The following is a 17,157-nucleotide window of genomic DNA, read 5'->3' as shown; positions in this document are numbered from 1 at the left end:
AAATCTTTAAAAACAAATCAAAATTTGGAAGGAAGAGATACAGGAATACTTCAAAACCTTCATGGGAAATGGCATTATCAATATGTTTATCTTGGTGCAAAAAATTTGAAATCTAGACATACACATGACTTCAAAAGTTTATGGAAATGTGCATTATGAGAAAAATATTAATAGATTTCAAACATTTTTGCACCAAGGTAGGTGTTTTTAAAAATAATTTATGTATCTGTTTATTTGAACGGCAGCTTGGGAGACCCACATAGAAGACCTAGAAGAAGCTGCTGGCTTCGGATTGACTCAGCTCTCGTTGCAGCTACTTGGAGAATGAACCAGCAGATGGGAAATTTGTATCTCCTTCTCTCTGTGGATCTGCCTTTCCAATGAAAAGAAATACTTACAAAAAAAAAACTACATTTTCTTAATGTGCAGAAATGAAAGAGCTTATCTTCAATTCACATGGAATTCCAAGGGGCCCTAGTGGCCCAAACAGTGCTAAAATGGATGAAAAAGATGAAAGACCCACATTTTGTGAGTTTAAGCCCTCGTACAGAGCCAGAATTATCGAAACAGTCCTGGCATTGGCCTAACAGCAGACATACAGACAAAGCAATACAACAGAGAAACTCAGAATCAACAACCCCACAGACGTCGGTCAACTGATTGCTGGCAAACTTTCTTGTCACCGTTCTTTCCAACCTCCTCTCCAGGAAGGCTGTTCCTTAATTTGTAAAAATAGTTACATTGTGGCATCACATTCTGCACCTCATCCTGGGATTTTCAGTTCATATCCATTAAAATTCACTACTGGGGCACAGACAAATCCTCCAACCGAGGGCCAACATCCCACAGGGGTGTCAGTTCTTGTCCCAGCTGCTCTACTTTCCTGCTAATGAACACAGGAAAGCAGTGGAGGGCGGCTCAAGTCTTTGGACCCCTGTGCCCATGTGGGAGACCCAGAAACTCCAGGCTTCACACTAGCTCTGGCATGGTAGCCATTTGGGGAGATCAAACAGCAGATCAAATATTTATCTTTCTCTCTTTGCAACTCATTCAAATTAAAATAAATATCACTCTAAAAATCTAAATTTCAGGGCTCGGCATTGTAGCCTAGTGGAGTCCTCACCTTGAACGTGCCAGGATCCCATATGGGTCCATATCATGCCAGGACTGCTCCACTTACGATCCAGCTCCCTGCTTGTGGCCTGGGAAAGCAGTAGAGGAGGCCCAGGGCCTTGGGACCCTGCACCTGTGTGAGAGACCTGGAAGAAGCTCCAGGCTCTTGGCTTCAGATCAGCTCAACTCTGGCCATTGCGGCCACTTGGGAGGTGAATCAGCAGATGGAGGGTCTTCCTCTCTGTCTCTCCTTCTTTCTGTATCTGACTTTTCAATGAAAACACACATCTTTAAAAACCTAAATTTCACTATTTTTACTGTGACATTCTGTGGATTTTGACAAATGCCGAATGTCATGGATGCATTAGCACAGACACACTGAATAATTCTAGTACTCCGAAAATAACCTAGGCTCTGTACACACAAGCACCTACACTCCCTACCAAATCTTTTCAGTGTTAATTGTTACTATGGTGCTCCTTTTTCAGAAGGTGGTAGGACTGAAATCACACAATCTGTAGCTTTTGCAGGCCAGCTTAGTTGACTTAGAGTTTCATCCAAGTCTTTCCAAGGCCTCACTGTATGAAAACAGAAGACTCACAGTGAGAGCTTTTCCTAGTGAACCGGACAGCCAGTGGAGAGTGGCACAATTCCAGCTGCAGCCTCTGAGCCTGAGCTTGTGCTATTGAAATCATCCTTTGACTGCAGGCAAGGAAAAGAAAGTGACATAGACACATTGTGCCAAGATCCTGGAGAGTCTCCTGAGGGGTCAAGGGGCCTATCCTTACAGGGCCTAAGCTGCCACCTGTTGCTGGTTCCTGTCCCAGCTGCTCCACTTCCAAGCCAGCTGCCTACTATCCTGCCTGGGAAAGCAGCAGAGGATGGCTCAAGTCCTTGGGCCTCTGTACCTATATTGGAGACCTAGAAGAAACTCCTGGCTTCTGGCGTCAGCCTAGCCCAACTGTGAGCAACTGAAGCCATTCAGGGAGTGAACCAGCAGATGGAAGATGTATGTACGTGTGTGTCTTCTCCTTCCTTCTATAACTCTGCCTTTCAAATAAATAAGTAAAATCTTTTTTTTTTTTTTCCTCTATCTCTAGCCAGTGGCACAGTCTTGGACCAAGCATAGGGTCCTGGGGGAGTGCCCGGGTCTCAAGCCTGCTACATTGGCCCTTCAGGGGTCAGCCTCTGCCCCCTGAAGCCCACTCTGTCCAATGGCTCCATCACAGCCTCTGTGCTTGGTCACACAGCATGTCTCTGGAAGTTTCCTAAATCCTTGTAATTTATGCCTCTGGACACTTCTCGCTCCCTCTCCCCACACATGACGGGGACAGGTCACAGTCACAAGGGCCTCCTATTTAAACTTCTGAGACCGGCTCCACATGAAGTCTGAGCCCAGAAAGGGAAAATAAAATACCAATAATAAAAAGTAAGTCGTACCCACTGTCCAGGGAGGCTTCTTATTTGGAGAAATCCTGTGCTTATCCTTTGAGGATCACAACATGGACTTTCCGTATTCAAACGTTAAGTGAAAATGTGGAATACACTACGAATTCGGGTGTATTCTCGGCTCAGCTGCTCGGCACGCCATCGTTTTCAAACCAACGCTAAAGACACCAGTTCTCTCCACCTCTCTGGAGAAAATATATCTGCTTCTGCTCTCTCCTATCCCCATGAGAAACACCGCACCAAAAGATAACTCGAAGACGACGGCGGACGACCACAGCCTCACCACAAGCGCCCACCACAGCGTTTCCTCAGCGCCGGCCGGCTTCCGACGTCCCCTAGCAACCGTTACGACGACAATACAACGGCACTGCGCAGACTCCAAGTCTTCCGCCCCCCCCACCTCCCTCCTTCCCGACATGCAACGGGGCTCACACTGTCAAGCCCTCGTCAGTTAGGGTAGTTACAGAATTGCCTGCATAACAAGTTCATTTAAAAACTCTCGTAACACCTCGCAGGTGAGAAATATATAGAAGTAGCTGCTGTGGTGATTTTTTTTCAGTTTACAATAAGGCACAAAGAGGAAAAGCCGTCATTTCCTCTTGGATTTGAACAGGCACCTTGAGGGGCAGCCCTACAGCGCCGGGATGAGGGAGGCCCTCGGGGTCCTAGGGAGCACACGTGCGGAAAGTGGCGCTGGGTATCCTCGCGGCGCTCGGGGGACCCTCGGCCTGGAGCCATGGGAGGGCTGGAGAAGAAGAAGGTGAGTGAGGGCGCGAGACCCGGCTGCCCAGACGGGGCGAAGCGCCAGAGTCGGCACTTCCGCCGGAAATGGCTGGACCTACGCGGCGGGAGATCGAGTGGGGCTCCAGCGTGAGCCAGGACCGCAGTGAAACCCAGTCAAGGATGGTGGAGTTGTTGAGTTTAGCAAACTTAGCATCACCCCGAAAGCCGCACCAGCGGGTCCCGGGAGTGGGTATCCATGTGGACCGAGCTGTTGTCCCTGTGTCGGACGGACACTCGTGTTAATAACATGAGGAGACGCAGTGGGGACGATGTGCAGATAGGATTTACGGTTTAGTTATCATTTCCTTCAACGTTTTCCAACCCCCTCGTGTCTCAACTGTGGCGTTCAGTGCCCAGCAGATGTTAGCTATTGTTGCTGTGAAGATAGACGTTGGTGAGATGGACAAACCTGCCTTTAAGGGGCAGGTGCAGTTGGGAACAAAACTGTGATGAATATTTCTTGTGTTTGAAAGCACCCAGCTGCCACCTGCGGATTCCCCTGATGTCCACACTGCTTGGGACTATAAGGGGAGAGCCGAGAGGCGGGTCCCCCCACGTAGGTAGCAGCTCCCCGGCTTCATGAGCCATCACCCTCACTGTGTAGGAGCCAGGACCAGCTGTCGAACCCTACCGCTCCACTCTGGCATGTAGCATCGTGACCCCTGGACCAGATGCCCACTAAAGCATTGCAATTCCTTTTCAAAGTATAACATATAGGGCCCGGCAGCGTGGCTTAGCGGCTAAAGTCCTCGCCTTGAACGCCCCGGGATCCCATATGGGCGCCGATTCTAATCCCGGCAGCTCCACTTCCCATCCAGCTCCCTGCTTGTGGCCTGGGAAGGCAGTCGAGGACGGCCCAAGGCTTTGGGACCCTGCACCAGTGTGGGAGACCTGAAAGAAGTTACTGGTTCCCGGCTTCGGATCAGCACAGCACCGGCCGTTGTGGTCACTTGGGGAGTGAATCATCGGACGGAAGATCTTCCTCTCTGTCTCTCTTCCTCTCTGTATATCTGACTTTGTAATAAAATAAATCTTAAAAAAAAAAAAATTAAAATAAAAAAATAAGTAAAAAAGCCAAAGTATAACATATATAAGTATATATGTGTATAGGAATGCGTATGTTCATGTAAAGCATATAAGCATACGCTGACATGAAACTTATGTATTTACTGGAAAGGTAGAATGGCAGAAAGGTTAATTTTTTTCTTTTTTTCAATTGGAAAGACAGATTTATAGAGAGATCTTCTGTCCGCTGGTTCACTCCCCAAATGGCTGATTCATAGCCAGGAGCCAGGAGGTTCTGGGTTTCCCACATGCGTGTAGGGTCCCAAGGCTTTGGGCCATCCTCTACAGCTTCCCTGGCCACAAGCAGGGAGCTGGATGGGAAGTGGGGTCGCCAGGATTAGAACCGGTGCCCACATGGGATGCTGGTGTTCGTGGGCTGAGGATTAGCCAGTTGAGCCATTGGGCCAAGTCCAGAAAGAGGTTAATCCATCTGCCATTATCTTCCCAGATGCTTGATTAGGGAGCTAAGTTGAAAGTGGAGTATTGGCCTCCCAAGGGGAGGTGGCATCTGCTTTGGCACACACTGGCCTCCACTGCTGGTCTTCCAGGCTAGATTTCAGAACCGTTGTGACATCACAGGCCAGAGGGTTCTTTCGTGTGTGAGAGAGAGCTGTCCTTTGCTTGGCAACCCTGCAGAGCCCTCTACTCACTAGACGCCAAGTGGCACCCAAACAGCTGCACATGGCCATGGGTGTGGCTGAGTTTTTCTCCCTTCACACATATCAAGGAAGTAAAAACATCCCTTTGGAAGCCACACCTGCCCTTGGTGTTTAAAGGGATGCACATTGTGACAGAGCTGCATGTGGCCCCTGGGGGCCTGGGGAGCGCTTCCAACACCCAGCTTCTTGAAACAGCTGAAATGCATCTTTTGTGTCCCAGATACACAATCAGCAAATGTCTAAAGGAGAGGTGTGCTGGGCCCAGCAGTTAGGATGCCTGAATGCCACTCAGTGCTGAAGCGCCCGGGTTGTTACCGGACCCAGCCTCCTCACCAGCGCACACCCTGCGAGGCAGCGGTCTTGGTTAAGTCACTGGGCTCCTGTGGGAGATCTGGATTGAGTTCCTGGGGGTGAACACCCACTGTGGTGGACTACCTTTCTCAAATGTACCAGTGCTCTCTGCATTTTCATCCCCGCCCCGTCCCACCTCTCAAATACGTGAAATAATTGTCTGAAGGAAAAGGTGAATGAAGGTTGCATCTCAGGGTTGCTCATACATAGCCGTCTGTCATGCGGAGCGGCAAGTGTGGGGTGGCATGCGGGAACCTGCAGACCAGGCCTCTGCGCTGGCGCCCTCACAGCATGCTGTGTGTTCAGCAGGGGAGAAGAGGGCCTATAGTACACATTTTCTTCTCCTTTTACTTAAGATTGATCACTTTATTTGAAAGGCAGAATTAGAGGGGGGAGCAAGCTTCCTTCCCTCCACTGGTTCGCTCCCCCCACCAAATGATTGCTGTGGCTGGAGGTAGGCAGGTTCGAAGCCAGGAGCTTCTGCCGTATCTCCCACGTGTGTGGCAGGGGCCCAAGCACTTGGAAAGTACTGTTTTCCCTAGGCCATTAGCAAGGGAAGCTGGATGAGAAGTACAGCAACTTGAACCAGGTGCCTACGTGGGATGCCAGCATTTCAGGCAGCAGCTTTTCCTGCTGTGCCCCTTGGCAGACATATTCAACCAGGATAGTATCAACCCCAGGAGAGCAAGATTAGCTTGAAGGCCCTTCTAGGTGTTTATGCTGGTTTGTGGTGCATCCTGGGGGACCACAGTGGATACATGGGTTAGCAATATACACGAAAGTTAGCAGTATTTCACAGGGCTGTGAGGAAAAAGGGTGATGCTAAAGACTAAAGTCTGGTAGTGGTGAGGATGTGAGAGACTGAGAATATTGGCTTCACAGTTAGACACTCAAGCTCTGGGTTCGAATCCCAGCCCCAGTTTTTAAGAACGCTGTGTGACTTGAAGCACGTAATTTCACTGAGCCTGTTGCCTGCCACGGAAGATAGGGGTTCTCAGTGGTCTCCATCTCACTGGCTGTAGCCCAGCAGGCCAGCTCCCACCCCTAGAGCACTGCCCATCCCAGAAGCCCCTCGGCCACCTAGCGGGAAGCCTGCTGAGGTTGACATCCCTGCCTGCGGTCATCACTCATGGACAGTTGGTTTTGTTTCGCTTCCTTCCCCAAGTATGAGCGGGGCTCAGCCACCAACTACATCACTCGGAACAAAGCCCGGAAGAAGCTGCAGCTGAGCCTGGCTGACTTCAGGTGAGCTGAGACGAGAGGAGGGCGTAGGGGTCGTAGGGGTCGCCTGACAGGGTCCAAGCTGCAGGGCTGTCTGGAGTTCTTGCACTCTTGCTCGTTCTCACCCGGCTTTGCCTTAGGGGGGAGCTTCCTGTGCCAGGCATGGCCTGAGGGGAAGTGGGAAGAGAGCTGGGGCTAACAAGGTCAGGCTGGAGGCCCCTGGCCTGGCCGTCCCAGTCCCTGCAGCCCCATCTGGCCCACTGTTAGTCTTTCCGACACACCCAACGATTTGCAAACACATGGCCTTTTCTGCCTGTCCGTGGGTTCTTCTACCTCTTACATGGTGAGAATGACCACCTCTCCCCACGGCCTCCCCCATCTCCCCTGCCTTCCCCTGCCTGTTGTCCCCCGCCAGCCTTCCTGCCTCTTTGCTTTTTGGTGCTCGAGAGAAGCCTGTGTTAGGTTTTCATCAGGGAAGCTTGTGGCCAGCGGACTCCTGTGTTAGGAGGGTTCCGGGCACCATTGCTGGCCAGAGTTCTGTCCCTTTGCCAATGGCATGAATGGCTTCTGCCCTCTAGACGTCTGTGCATCCTGAAGGGTATTTATCCCCATGAGCCCAAGCACAAGAAGAAGGTGAACAAGGGCTCCACGGCGGCCCGCACCTTTTACCTCCTCAAGGACATCCGGTTCCTCCTGCACGAGCCCATTGTCAACAAGTTCCGAGAATACAAGGTGAGGCCTGGGCCCTGACCTCTGGTGGGGCCCCACCGTGGCACATCGACCCTGGGCAGGGCGGGCACTCAACCCCTGCTGAGCTCACCTGTACAGGGCAGGGAGGACTTGGCTAGGATCCACATGAGGCCCCATTAGATGTTTGGGTGTTGTTGGCTCTGAGCCTGGAAAATGCTTAGGGGCTCCCTGGTCTTTTTTTTTCCTCCCATTTTTCCTATTTTGAGTCTTGAGATTGCTGCTATGGGACCAAGCCTTCCATCCCACAAACAGTGGGATTATTTAGTGGTCTCATAGTACGGGAAAAGCAGAGACCTAGCGATTGCACCTGCTGGCTGTTTAGAGCAGACTCCCTGGAAGGAGCTGGTGGTTGTGGAAGCCCTGATGGACAGCGAGGTCTCTGCTTGGGGGGTTGAGGAGCACACCTGATGGTGCACGGGTTACCCAGCCACCTTTGCTGGTGACTTGTAGCAGAGCTGCCGTTGCTGATCCCAGCCCAGGCAGCCCGTCAGCTGCTCTTGGGAGCGAAGAAGTCTGGTGATTAAGTGGGAGGGAGGACCAGTCCCAGCTCCGTTTCTCTGGGTGACTGTGGCACACGTAGATTCACACTGGCGCACCCCATAGGTCAGGCGAGGTGCTTCATGGAGGGGGCTGGGGTGGAGCCTGACCACACAGGCAGGGAGCACCGAGCAGCCTCCTGCCCAGCCAATGTGTCACATGTGGGAGGCAGCACGTGTGGGAACCCACGTCCGGAGCCTCACTGGTCTCTTCTTCTCTCTCCCAGGTGTTTGTCCGGAAGCTGCGGAAGGCCTATGGGAAGAGCGAGTGGAATACCGTGGAGCGTCTGAAGGACAACAAGCCCAGCTACAAACTTGACCACATCGTCAAGGAGCGGTGAGTGGGTCAGCACCTCTCACTGCACTGTCTCTTTCTTCACAGCCAGGCCCAGCCTAGCACTAGGGACATGGTAGGGGACGGGCCAAGATTTTGCATGCTTTGGGAAGAGGCACACCCAAGCAGACAACTGACAAATTACTGGAGTGGTTACAAGTGACCATGGCTGTCATGTGGCAGGAGCTGGGTAGTGGGGTGGTCAGACATGACTTGCAAGCTCATCAGAGGGAGACTTGTGAGCCAGCTGTGGAGGGGCATGTCCCCAGCCCTGGCAGCAGCATGTGCCAAGACCCTGTGCTGGAGGAAGGGCAGAGTTCTGGGCCTGCGGGAGGGCTGAGACCTGTCTGGCCCTGACTGTCCCTTGCCCACCCTTGCCCGGGGCCATGTGAGTGAGTGCTCCTCCAAGGAGTGTTTGGCAATGCCTGGAGATACATCTGTTTTCACGTCTGGGGTGGAGGTACTGTTGCTATGGAGTGGCATACAGATGCCACACAATGCACAGAGCAGCCTGGGGAGGTTCAGAAATCTGGGCTGTAGTGGATGTTCGTCTTCTCCTGGGAACGCTGAATGCCCGTCACCAGGATGGACGGGCTCAGCCGTGGCCAGGCTGACCGAGCTGCTAGACTGCTCATCAGCTCTCCCCAACCCCAAGGCCGCTGGGCTGCATGGTCAGAACCCAATCTGTGGCCTGAACAAGCCCCCTTCTCTATAATCAGGAGGCCGTGGTAGCGGCTGTTGGGGGGGCACAGGAGAGTGAAGCACTTCAGCCATAACCCAAGCTTGAAGGCAGTCAGTGCCTTGGAAACAGCCAGTGCCGTTTCTAGAAAGTGCCTCGACTGTTGGGTTATCTGTAAGCTAGATAGGTAGGAATCTGTAAGGCACGAGCCAGGCCACTGAGGTTCCTGTCCCTGTACCTAGAGCCCAGTTGGCTGCAGCCTCAGGAGAGGTGCCGGCACGTTCTTGCCTGGGTGTGAGCCCTGCCAGGCCACTCCTGACTCAAGGCCTTCTGCGGCAGAGAGGACCTTGACACCTGGTCCTAGCCCTGGGACTGCCAGAGTCGTATGTGTTTGTTTTAACATTGATTCATTTGAAAGGCAGTGTTACAGAGAGATCCTTCCTTCTGCTGGTTCACTTGCCAGACAGCCACAGTGGCTAGGGCTGGGCCGGCTGAAGCCTGCAACCTAGAGCTCAGTCCAGGCCTCCCAAATGGGTTACAGGGGCCCAGGTATTTGGGCCATCATCCCCTGCTTTCCCAGGTGCGTTAGCAGGGAGGTGGACGGGAAGTGGAGCAGCCAGGACTTGAAAAACGAAGCTCCTACGGGATGTAGCATCACAGGTGGTGACTTACCCCATTGCACCATAATTCTGACTCCAAGGACCCAGTTTTAAACCAGCCATGTCTGTTCCAGTGGTGTCATTTCCTGGAGCCAGCTAGGACCAAGTGACCCACAGTGGGTCAGGATTATAGTTAAGAATGAGACCAGAATCTGTCTGACCCTCAGTCCAGTGTCTGTCTCTCAGCACAGCCCCCACATAGTCCGGGATTCCTCACCTTGTCATCTTCCTCCTCTGCCATGTGGTTTTGCTGTGACTCATCCAGGCCCACCCAGGCCTCAGTTCCAGACCTTCTGTTGTAATTGTCCTGCCAGCTAGATACAAGTCTGGGGAGCATGGCCAGGCCCGGCTGCCGTGTGAGGAGCTGCAGCCGTGAGGGTGGCTCTAACTGCCATTTCCCATGTGGGCCTCCTGATAGAGCTCAGAGCTGGCTCGTGGTGAGTGGTGGTCTCTAACAGACCCCCCCATCCTCAGGGTTCAGCAGGCACATTCTGGTTAGATGACCAGCACCTGCCCTCCCAGGTCTGCTCCCAGCTCTGTTGAGGGCCAGGTCAGAAGGTGGTGATGGCAAGACCTGGCTTGGGCTGTAAAGCCTTCAAGTGGCTGTTGGGGTGGTTCAAAGAGGTGGGGACTCCTACTCTGAACCCAGGCTGAAGGAGCCCATGAGGGCCTACCCCTGGCTTGGCAGGTATCCCACGTTCATCGACGCCCTGCGGGACCTGGACGACGCTCTGTCCATGTGCTTCCTCTTCTCCACCTTCCCACGGACTGGCAAGTGCCACGTGCAGACCATTCAGCTCTGCCGCCGGCTCACGGTGGAGTTCATGCACTATGTCATCGCCGCCCGTGCCCTGCGCAAGGTAAGCCACCGTGGGGCCCACCCAGCCCAGGGTCCACCCCGCCCTTCCCACCCGCCTGGGCTCTCACACTGCTGTGTCTGTCCTGCCACAGGTCTTCCTCTCCATCAAAGGTATTTACTACCAGGCTGAGGTGCTGGGCCAGCCCATCGTGTGGATCACACCCTACACCTTCTCTCATGATGTGAGTCTGTCCTTGCGCTGGTCCTGATGGACAGAGGGACAGGGCTTTGCTGGGTGACTGTGTGCTGACTTCTGAGGGTGGGGGGCTAGGTGGGAGCCCCAAACTGGCCCAGCTCCAGCTCCAGCTCTCATCAACCAGGTGACCTTGGCCACATTCCTTTGCCTCTCTGTGTCTCGCTTAACAATACATGTTCACCTTGTAAGCTTCATTGTGGGAACTTGGAGAAGGTCTTCAAAGGTCAGTGCTTGACCTCTGGGGTGCTGGCCAGACAGCAGGGGACAGAGCCACCACCTGGACAGTGGCAGAGTGAGCCCTCTCTGGTGCTGGTGCCTGCCACAGGTAACCCTGCTACCTGGCTTCACTGCCCTACTTCCTCTTCCCCTTTCCCAGGGGGACGAATGTGGATCACACAGGTCCACAGCACATGGCACCGCTTCCTGTGGATCTCAGGAACTCCTGGGGAGATGGGCAGGGGTCCACCAAGAGGAGTGCCCAACGGGACTCCTCACACAGGCCCGTCAGCTCTGGCCTCATTTGGCCTCACTTCCCAGGCTTTTTTGGGTCTGTGCACTTGCATTTGGTCCACCTTCCTCCTTGTTCTTGAGTGGAACCTGATAACTTCCATGGAGACAGGAGCTCCTGGTCTGGCCCAGCAGCGGTCTTGCCAGGCCTGAGGCTGTCCATCAGTGGTTGATGGCGGGACTGCGTCCGCGTTGCATGGCTGGCTGGTCAAAGGTGGACTTGAGCCTCAGCAACTCCTGGTGGCTGGGAGAGCTCCTGTTCCCCCTCCCTGGTGCACGTGTGGGTCATCAAAGGTGGGGCTGCTGCCTCCTCCTTTCCATCTCCTTCCTTCCTGCCTCTTCCTCTCTGACCCTGTCCCCTTCCTTCTCTCTAGTGTCCCCCCCCCCCCAGGCTACTCAGACCACTCTTTGTGTGTCGTATCGTCCTGGGGGTGAATGGGGTCTGTGAGGGGTCCCGGCATACCCATAGCTGTCCTGGGGGCAGGGAGCCAGCCATGGCCACACACTGGCACCGCTTCTCCTTGGCAGAAGCCTGGCCTTCAGTGAACTGCGTTGGGCCTGCAACCAGAGGACCCTGGCTGCCCAGCGCTGCGCTGGGGGAGGAGGGCCTAACACACAGGTGTGCAGCAAGATGCAGAAACACCCAGGTCGTGGGTGTAGCCAGCATGGGAGGGGTGATGTCATCATTGTCCATGTTGACGTTTGTCAGGGAATCCTCCCGTCTGTGGCCCCAGGGTGGGCAGCGCAGGGTTGGCAGGTCCTGGGTCAGGGCACTACTGTGCCTTCCGGAGTCACAGTGCTTCTGTCTTCATCTCAGATCTCTTCCCTGTGCCCTGCCTGCAGGTAGCAGTTCCCAAAGGTGACGCTAGACCTCGGTGCCAAGCAGGTCATTTCCCTGCCTGCCCATCCCCACTATCTCCTTCCCACGAGCCAGGCCAGCAGCCTGAGTGTGTCAGAGGCCAGCTGATAATGCCAGCTCTGCCGTCACTTGCCAGGGCAAGGGTGGGCGGAGTCCTGTCCTGCTCTTCCCACCTAGGCTTTCCCCAGGTGTCTTCATGGGCCGGGGACTGGGGAGGGCTGCCTCCTAGTGCTCATGGCTGCCTGCAGCAGGCAAGAAGCTGCAGGGAGGTGGGGCTGGATGATGGAGAAGGCCTGAGCTCCAACCAGGCCAGGGAAAGCAAGCTAAGGACAAAAGTCCAGGCTGACACTTGAAGGCTTAGGTGGCACGACATTGTGGGACCACAGAGGCCTCAATTTGCCTTTCCTTTTGGCTTCCCCCTTCCTCACCAGGGGGAGTGGGTGGCCTGGCATGTCTCCAGGATGGCCCCCAGCCTCAGGGCTGTTCCCTGGGGCCTCGCTTGTGCTCAGGAGGTCCCAGGCAGCGTTGGGCCATGCAGCCCCTGCTCTCCCAGCAGAGCTGTTGGACAGGAGTCTGTGGTCCTTGGGCAGGTAGACGCTACCTCCCTGAACCCACACTGCTGACTCACGCTCCTGCTGTATGTTCCCCCATCCCCCAGCACCCAACAGATGTGGACTACAGGGTCATGGCCACCTTCACCGAGTTCTACACCACCCTGCTGGGCTTCGTCAACTTCCGCCTCTACCAGTCACTCAACCTCCACTACCCACCCAAGGTAGTACCCACCCAGCCCCTTCTGCTTGAGGGATGGGAGCCACAGCCCTTCTCTCCCACATGGAGGTGGCGCAGGGCTAAGGGTGTCTTCTTCCCACTGACCCTCCCCTGCTTTCCAGCTCGAAGGTCAAACCCACGTGGAAAGGAAGGGCAGTGATGACACCTATGCCCTGGACTCGGAGAGCTCAATGGAGGTGAGGGGGCTATAGGAGGGGTCCCCTGTGCCTCCCCCCAGCTGCCTGGGGGCTTGCTGGGTGGGAGGCACAGCTGCTGCCCTTCCCCCAATAAGACCCCCTCCTGTAAGCCCACGTCTTCTCTTATAGAAACTGGCAGCCCTTGGTGCCAGCCTGGCCCGCGTGGTGGTGCCCACCATAGAGGAGGAGGCCGAGGTGGATGAGTTTCCGGCTGATGGGGTGAGCATTGTACTGGCTTCCAGAAGCCAGGGAGTTGGGGGCAAGATGGGATAGAGTTAGCACATAGAAAATGCAGGGTCTGGAAGGGCACCAGGGAGGGGTTACGGGCCCTGTCCTTCTGCAATGGTGCAAGACCTGGCCGCTTGCCTTGCAGGAGATGGCAGCCCAGGAGGAGGACCGCAGGAAGGAAATGGAGGCACAGGAGAAGCACAAGAAGCTCTTTGAGGGCCTCAAGTTCTTCCTGAACCGCGAGGTGCCCCGCGAGGCCTTGGCATTCACAATCAGGTAGGGGGCTTGAGGGCCAGCTGCCAGCACTGGCTCTGATTCGGTCACACTCTGGCTCAGGTCCTGCCCGGCATCCGTGTCTGCATCCTACAAAGCAGCGCGTGTGGAAGGCGAGTGGCACAGCCACCACTCACGTGGGAAGAGGGTGGGCAGAGGGCTGGAACTGTGGGCAGGTTCTGGGATGGGGAGAAGGAACTGTGCCCCAGCACGATGAACGTGTGTGCTGGGGAATCCAGTAGGACCCAGGTGGCTCATGCCTGGTTGCCCCTGTGGGGTGTCTGTCTGTAGGAGTTTTGGAGGGGAAGTGTCCTGGGACAAGTCTTTGTGCATCGGAGCCACCTATGACATCACAGACTCGCACATCACCCACCAGATCGTCGACCGGCCCGGGCAGCAGACGACCGTTGTTGGCAGGTAGGCTCCTAGGGCCCCACCCTGTTGGCTTCCAGGATAGAAATCCTTGATATCCCCTTGTGTGACCCACGTCCTCCATGTCCCCCGCCACTCTGTGCCAGGTACTACGTGCAGCCCCAGTGGGTGTTTGACTGTGTGAACGCCCGCCTCCTGCTCCCTGTGGCGGACTACTTCCCCGGGGTGCAGCTGCCCCCACATCTTTCGCCCTTCGTGACCGAGAAGGAAGGGGACTATGTCCCACCCGAGAAGCTGAAGCTGCTGGCTCTGCAGCGGGGAGAAGACCCAGGTGTGTGTGGGTGGGGTTGGGGGAGCTCCATGCACGGCAGTGAGCAGAACCCACTTTGGTGGATGGCATGGGGAAAGTGGCAGTTGCATCCTCTAGTCTCATGTGCTGTGTCCCGTGGAGTGACAGCACAGAACAGTCCAGAGTGGCTCAGTGTTGGTCCAGGAGGTGGCAGCTCAGGGCAGGGGGCTGTGGAGTTTCTTTAGAAGCATTGGGGGCAGGGTCTGCAGCTGGGCTAGCCCTGAGCTGCCTTTGACTGGCGCTGTGGGTCAGGCTGGGGTTCCAGAGCCTGCACTCACAGGAAAAAAAAATAGCCCCCCATCTGACTGTCTGTGAATCATTTGCTGTCTGTAGGAAACATGAGAGAGTCTGAGGAAGAGGAGGATGAGGAAGAGGAGGAGGAGGAAGAAGACGACCATGAAGGTGAAGAAGGGGGAGAAAACAAAGAGGAGATGGACAATGTGGAGGCTGGTTTGGAAAAAGAGAAAGAGGCCCGGCTGGCAGGCGTGGAGGAGCAGAAGATGGAGGGGAAGGTACGGAGGTGCTGGCTGGGGCGGGGGGGGGGCGGTCTGGGCTGCAGCGCCACTGGGTGCAGTGGGGCAGGAGCCGGGATACTGAGCCCAGTCACCTGCCGCCCTGTGTCTCCAGAAGCCCCGGGTGGTGGCGGGCACCCTGAAGCTGGAGGACAAGCAGCGGCTGGCCCAGGAGGAAGAGAACGAGGCCAAACGCCTGGCCATCATGACGATGAGGAAGCGGGAGAAGTACCTCTACAACAAGATCATGTTCGGCAAGAGACGCAAGATCCGCGAGGTGAGTGGCTGCTGCACAGGGGAGGCTGCGGGCTGACTTGGTCGCTCTGGGCCTTTTCCTGGGGACACCTCTGTGGCTGGGGTCTTAGCTCTGTCCCTTTCATGCGACAGGCCTCTGGCCAGATTGGTTGTGGTCTCTACAAAGCCACACAGGTTCATTGGTAAATTCTGGCTATTTTTCTTTTGTTTAAAAGGCTGAGAAGGAAAGACAGATGTGCCCACAACATCCAGGGCTTCAGCGAGCTAAAGTGGGGAGGGCCAGCTTTCAATCTGGGTAACCAAAATTCCACTGCCTAAGCTATCGCCTGCTTACCTGTGCCAGAGTGTGTGTTAGCAGGAAGCAGGGCTAAGCCGTGAACCCAGACACCCCGATGTGGAATGTGGGTGTCAACTGCTAGGTCAGACTCCCACCCCCCACAGTTGCTCATTTAAATTGAAAACAAAATGTGTGTAGTTCCCCCAGAGTTCTTGTAAGGGATGGTGTAAAGGTGGCGCCCAGCTGGCCCTCCGAGCACCCCAGGTTTCCTTGGGAGTGTGGTAGCACGTACTTGAGGTGCATCATGGATAGACAGTCACCCTGTAAACAAGCTGCTGCATCAGCTATTCTGAAACACAGCCTCACGTAGCCGGACCCTGTGTGCATCAGGCAGAACCTGGCCTGGCCTTGACACTGGGGGATGCTCTCAGCTACAACACCCCTGGAGCCCGGCCTGGCCTTGCCCTCCGCCAGATGGTTCTGTGGGCTGCTGTCTGAGGCATGTCACTGTTGCATTGTCACATGGGTCTTGTGGTGCCCCCTGCCCACCATTCTAATCCTAGGGCAGGTTAGACTGCTATCCAACTTGCCCGAGTGGAGCGGGGGTCCAGCTCAGGGTGCCTTGGAATCTCTTGTCTTGAGATCTAGGAGTTGGGGATGTCAGGGCCTGTTCCTCTCCCAGCTGTAATCAGCCCTGTGGTCACCCTAACCCTTCCACTGCCCGCACCCATCCTGGCTGACCATCCTCTTCCTCCCCGCAGGCCAACAAACTGGCACAGAAGCGGAAAGCCCATGACGAGGCGCTGCGATCTGAGAAGAAGGCCAAGAAGGCTAGACCGGTGTGAGCGCCCATGGCCACTTTCCAGGTGGCGGCAGAACATGGACCCAAGCCCAGCAACAGAACAGAGGCACTGCCATCCTTCCCTGGTGCCTTAGCCCTCCCCAACACACTTGTGCAGGCTGGCTGGGCCCAGCGGGGGGAGTCGTGCCTGTAACTGGGCAGAGAAGAGCTCCTGTGGCCCCAGGCATCGGGACAAGGGCCCGGCCAGCCCTTCCCCACTCCCCTGGGTCACGCTGGCTTCCTTCCCCTCTTACCTGTGTGGACCCAGGATTCTCAGGGTGTCACGGTGGACTGGGGAGCAGGGGAGCATTTGCTATTAAACGGCTGACTTGCAGCCAGTTGCATTCTGTGCTCATGTGCCTTGCTGGGGTGGATGGGAGAGGGACCCATTTGTGCCCAGTGAGGTGAACCCAGGCCCTGCTGAGCCGCTTTGATGTCCAAGGTCCCTGCTGGGTGTCAGGAGCCAGAAGATGGGTTCATGGGTCCCAGGAGGAGACTTGCCGGCCGGCTGGCCTTGAATCACATTCTAGCCCAGCGTGCCTTTTCCCTGTGAGGCTGCTTACTGGCCTTTTAGTTGTTCGGGGGGAGGTTCTTAGGCCCCTTCAAAGGCTCTATCAGCGTCCAGCGAGACTCAGGAGTGCCCAGGGACTCCAGAGAAGGGTTTGTGTCCCTTCCTGCTGAAGCCAGAAGAGCCATGCCTCAGAAAAAGGGACTTCTCTAGCTTAGCATCATGGACTTGAGCAGAACTGCTGAGTGGCTCCCAGTGTGTGGCTTGTCGGCAGCCTGACTAGGGACCCCCGTGAGGACTGTCCCGGGGTGCCCCTGCAGCAGCTTGAGTGTTGCCAACAGCAGGCAGGATCTGAGAAACACGTGGGTTTTGACACTGGGTTCCTGGCACTTATGGGCATTGACCTTCCTGTCACCAGCTGCTGGCCCTGTAGGCAAAGTATTTCAGGGACAAAGGGGAGCCAGCCAGTCCAAACGGCAGGAAAGTCAAGAGCTTCCGTGACAGGGCCACCGTAGTGACATGGTAGGCTAATTCTTGGCCTATGGCACCAGCAT

General features: G+C 55.3%; 1 protein-coding gene across 1 annotated transcript; it reads left to right on the top strand.

The window, feature by feature from the left end:
- Positions 1–3,041: 3,041 nt before the first annotated feature.
- PES1 (pescadillo ribosomal biogenesis factor 1) lies at positions 3,042–16,433 on the top strand. The gene is made up of 15 exons (XM_058656746.1): positions 3,042–3,322; positions 6,586–6,665; positions 7,220–7,373; positions 8,155–8,264; positions 10,288–10,459; positions 10,551–10,640; positions 12,679–12,795; positions 12,914–12,988; positions 13,118–13,207; positions 13,362–13,492; positions 13,781–13,906; positions 14,008–14,192; positions 14,544–14,722; positions 14,838–14,999; positions 16,016–16,433. The coding sequence occupies exons 1-15, from the start codon at positions 3,299–3,301 to the stop codon at positions 16,097–16,099; spliced, it is 1,779 nt and encodes a 592-aa protein (XP_058512729.1). The 5' UTR covers positions 3,042–3,298; the 3' UTR covers positions 16,100–16,433.
- The last annotated feature ends 724 nt before the right edge of the window (positions 16,434–17,157 follow it).

The sequence above is a fragment of the Ochotona princeps genome, chromosome 29, assembly GCF_030435755.1.
Source record: "Ochotona princeps isolate mOchPri1 chromosome 29, mOchPri1.hap1, whole genome shotgun sequence".
In the NCBI taxonomy this organism is placed as follows: domain Eukaryota; kingdom Metazoa; phylum Chordata; class Mammalia; order Lagomorpha; family Ochotonidae; genus Ochotona; species Ochotona princeps.
This window is presented reverse-complemented; position numbering and strand designations above follow the sequence as displayed.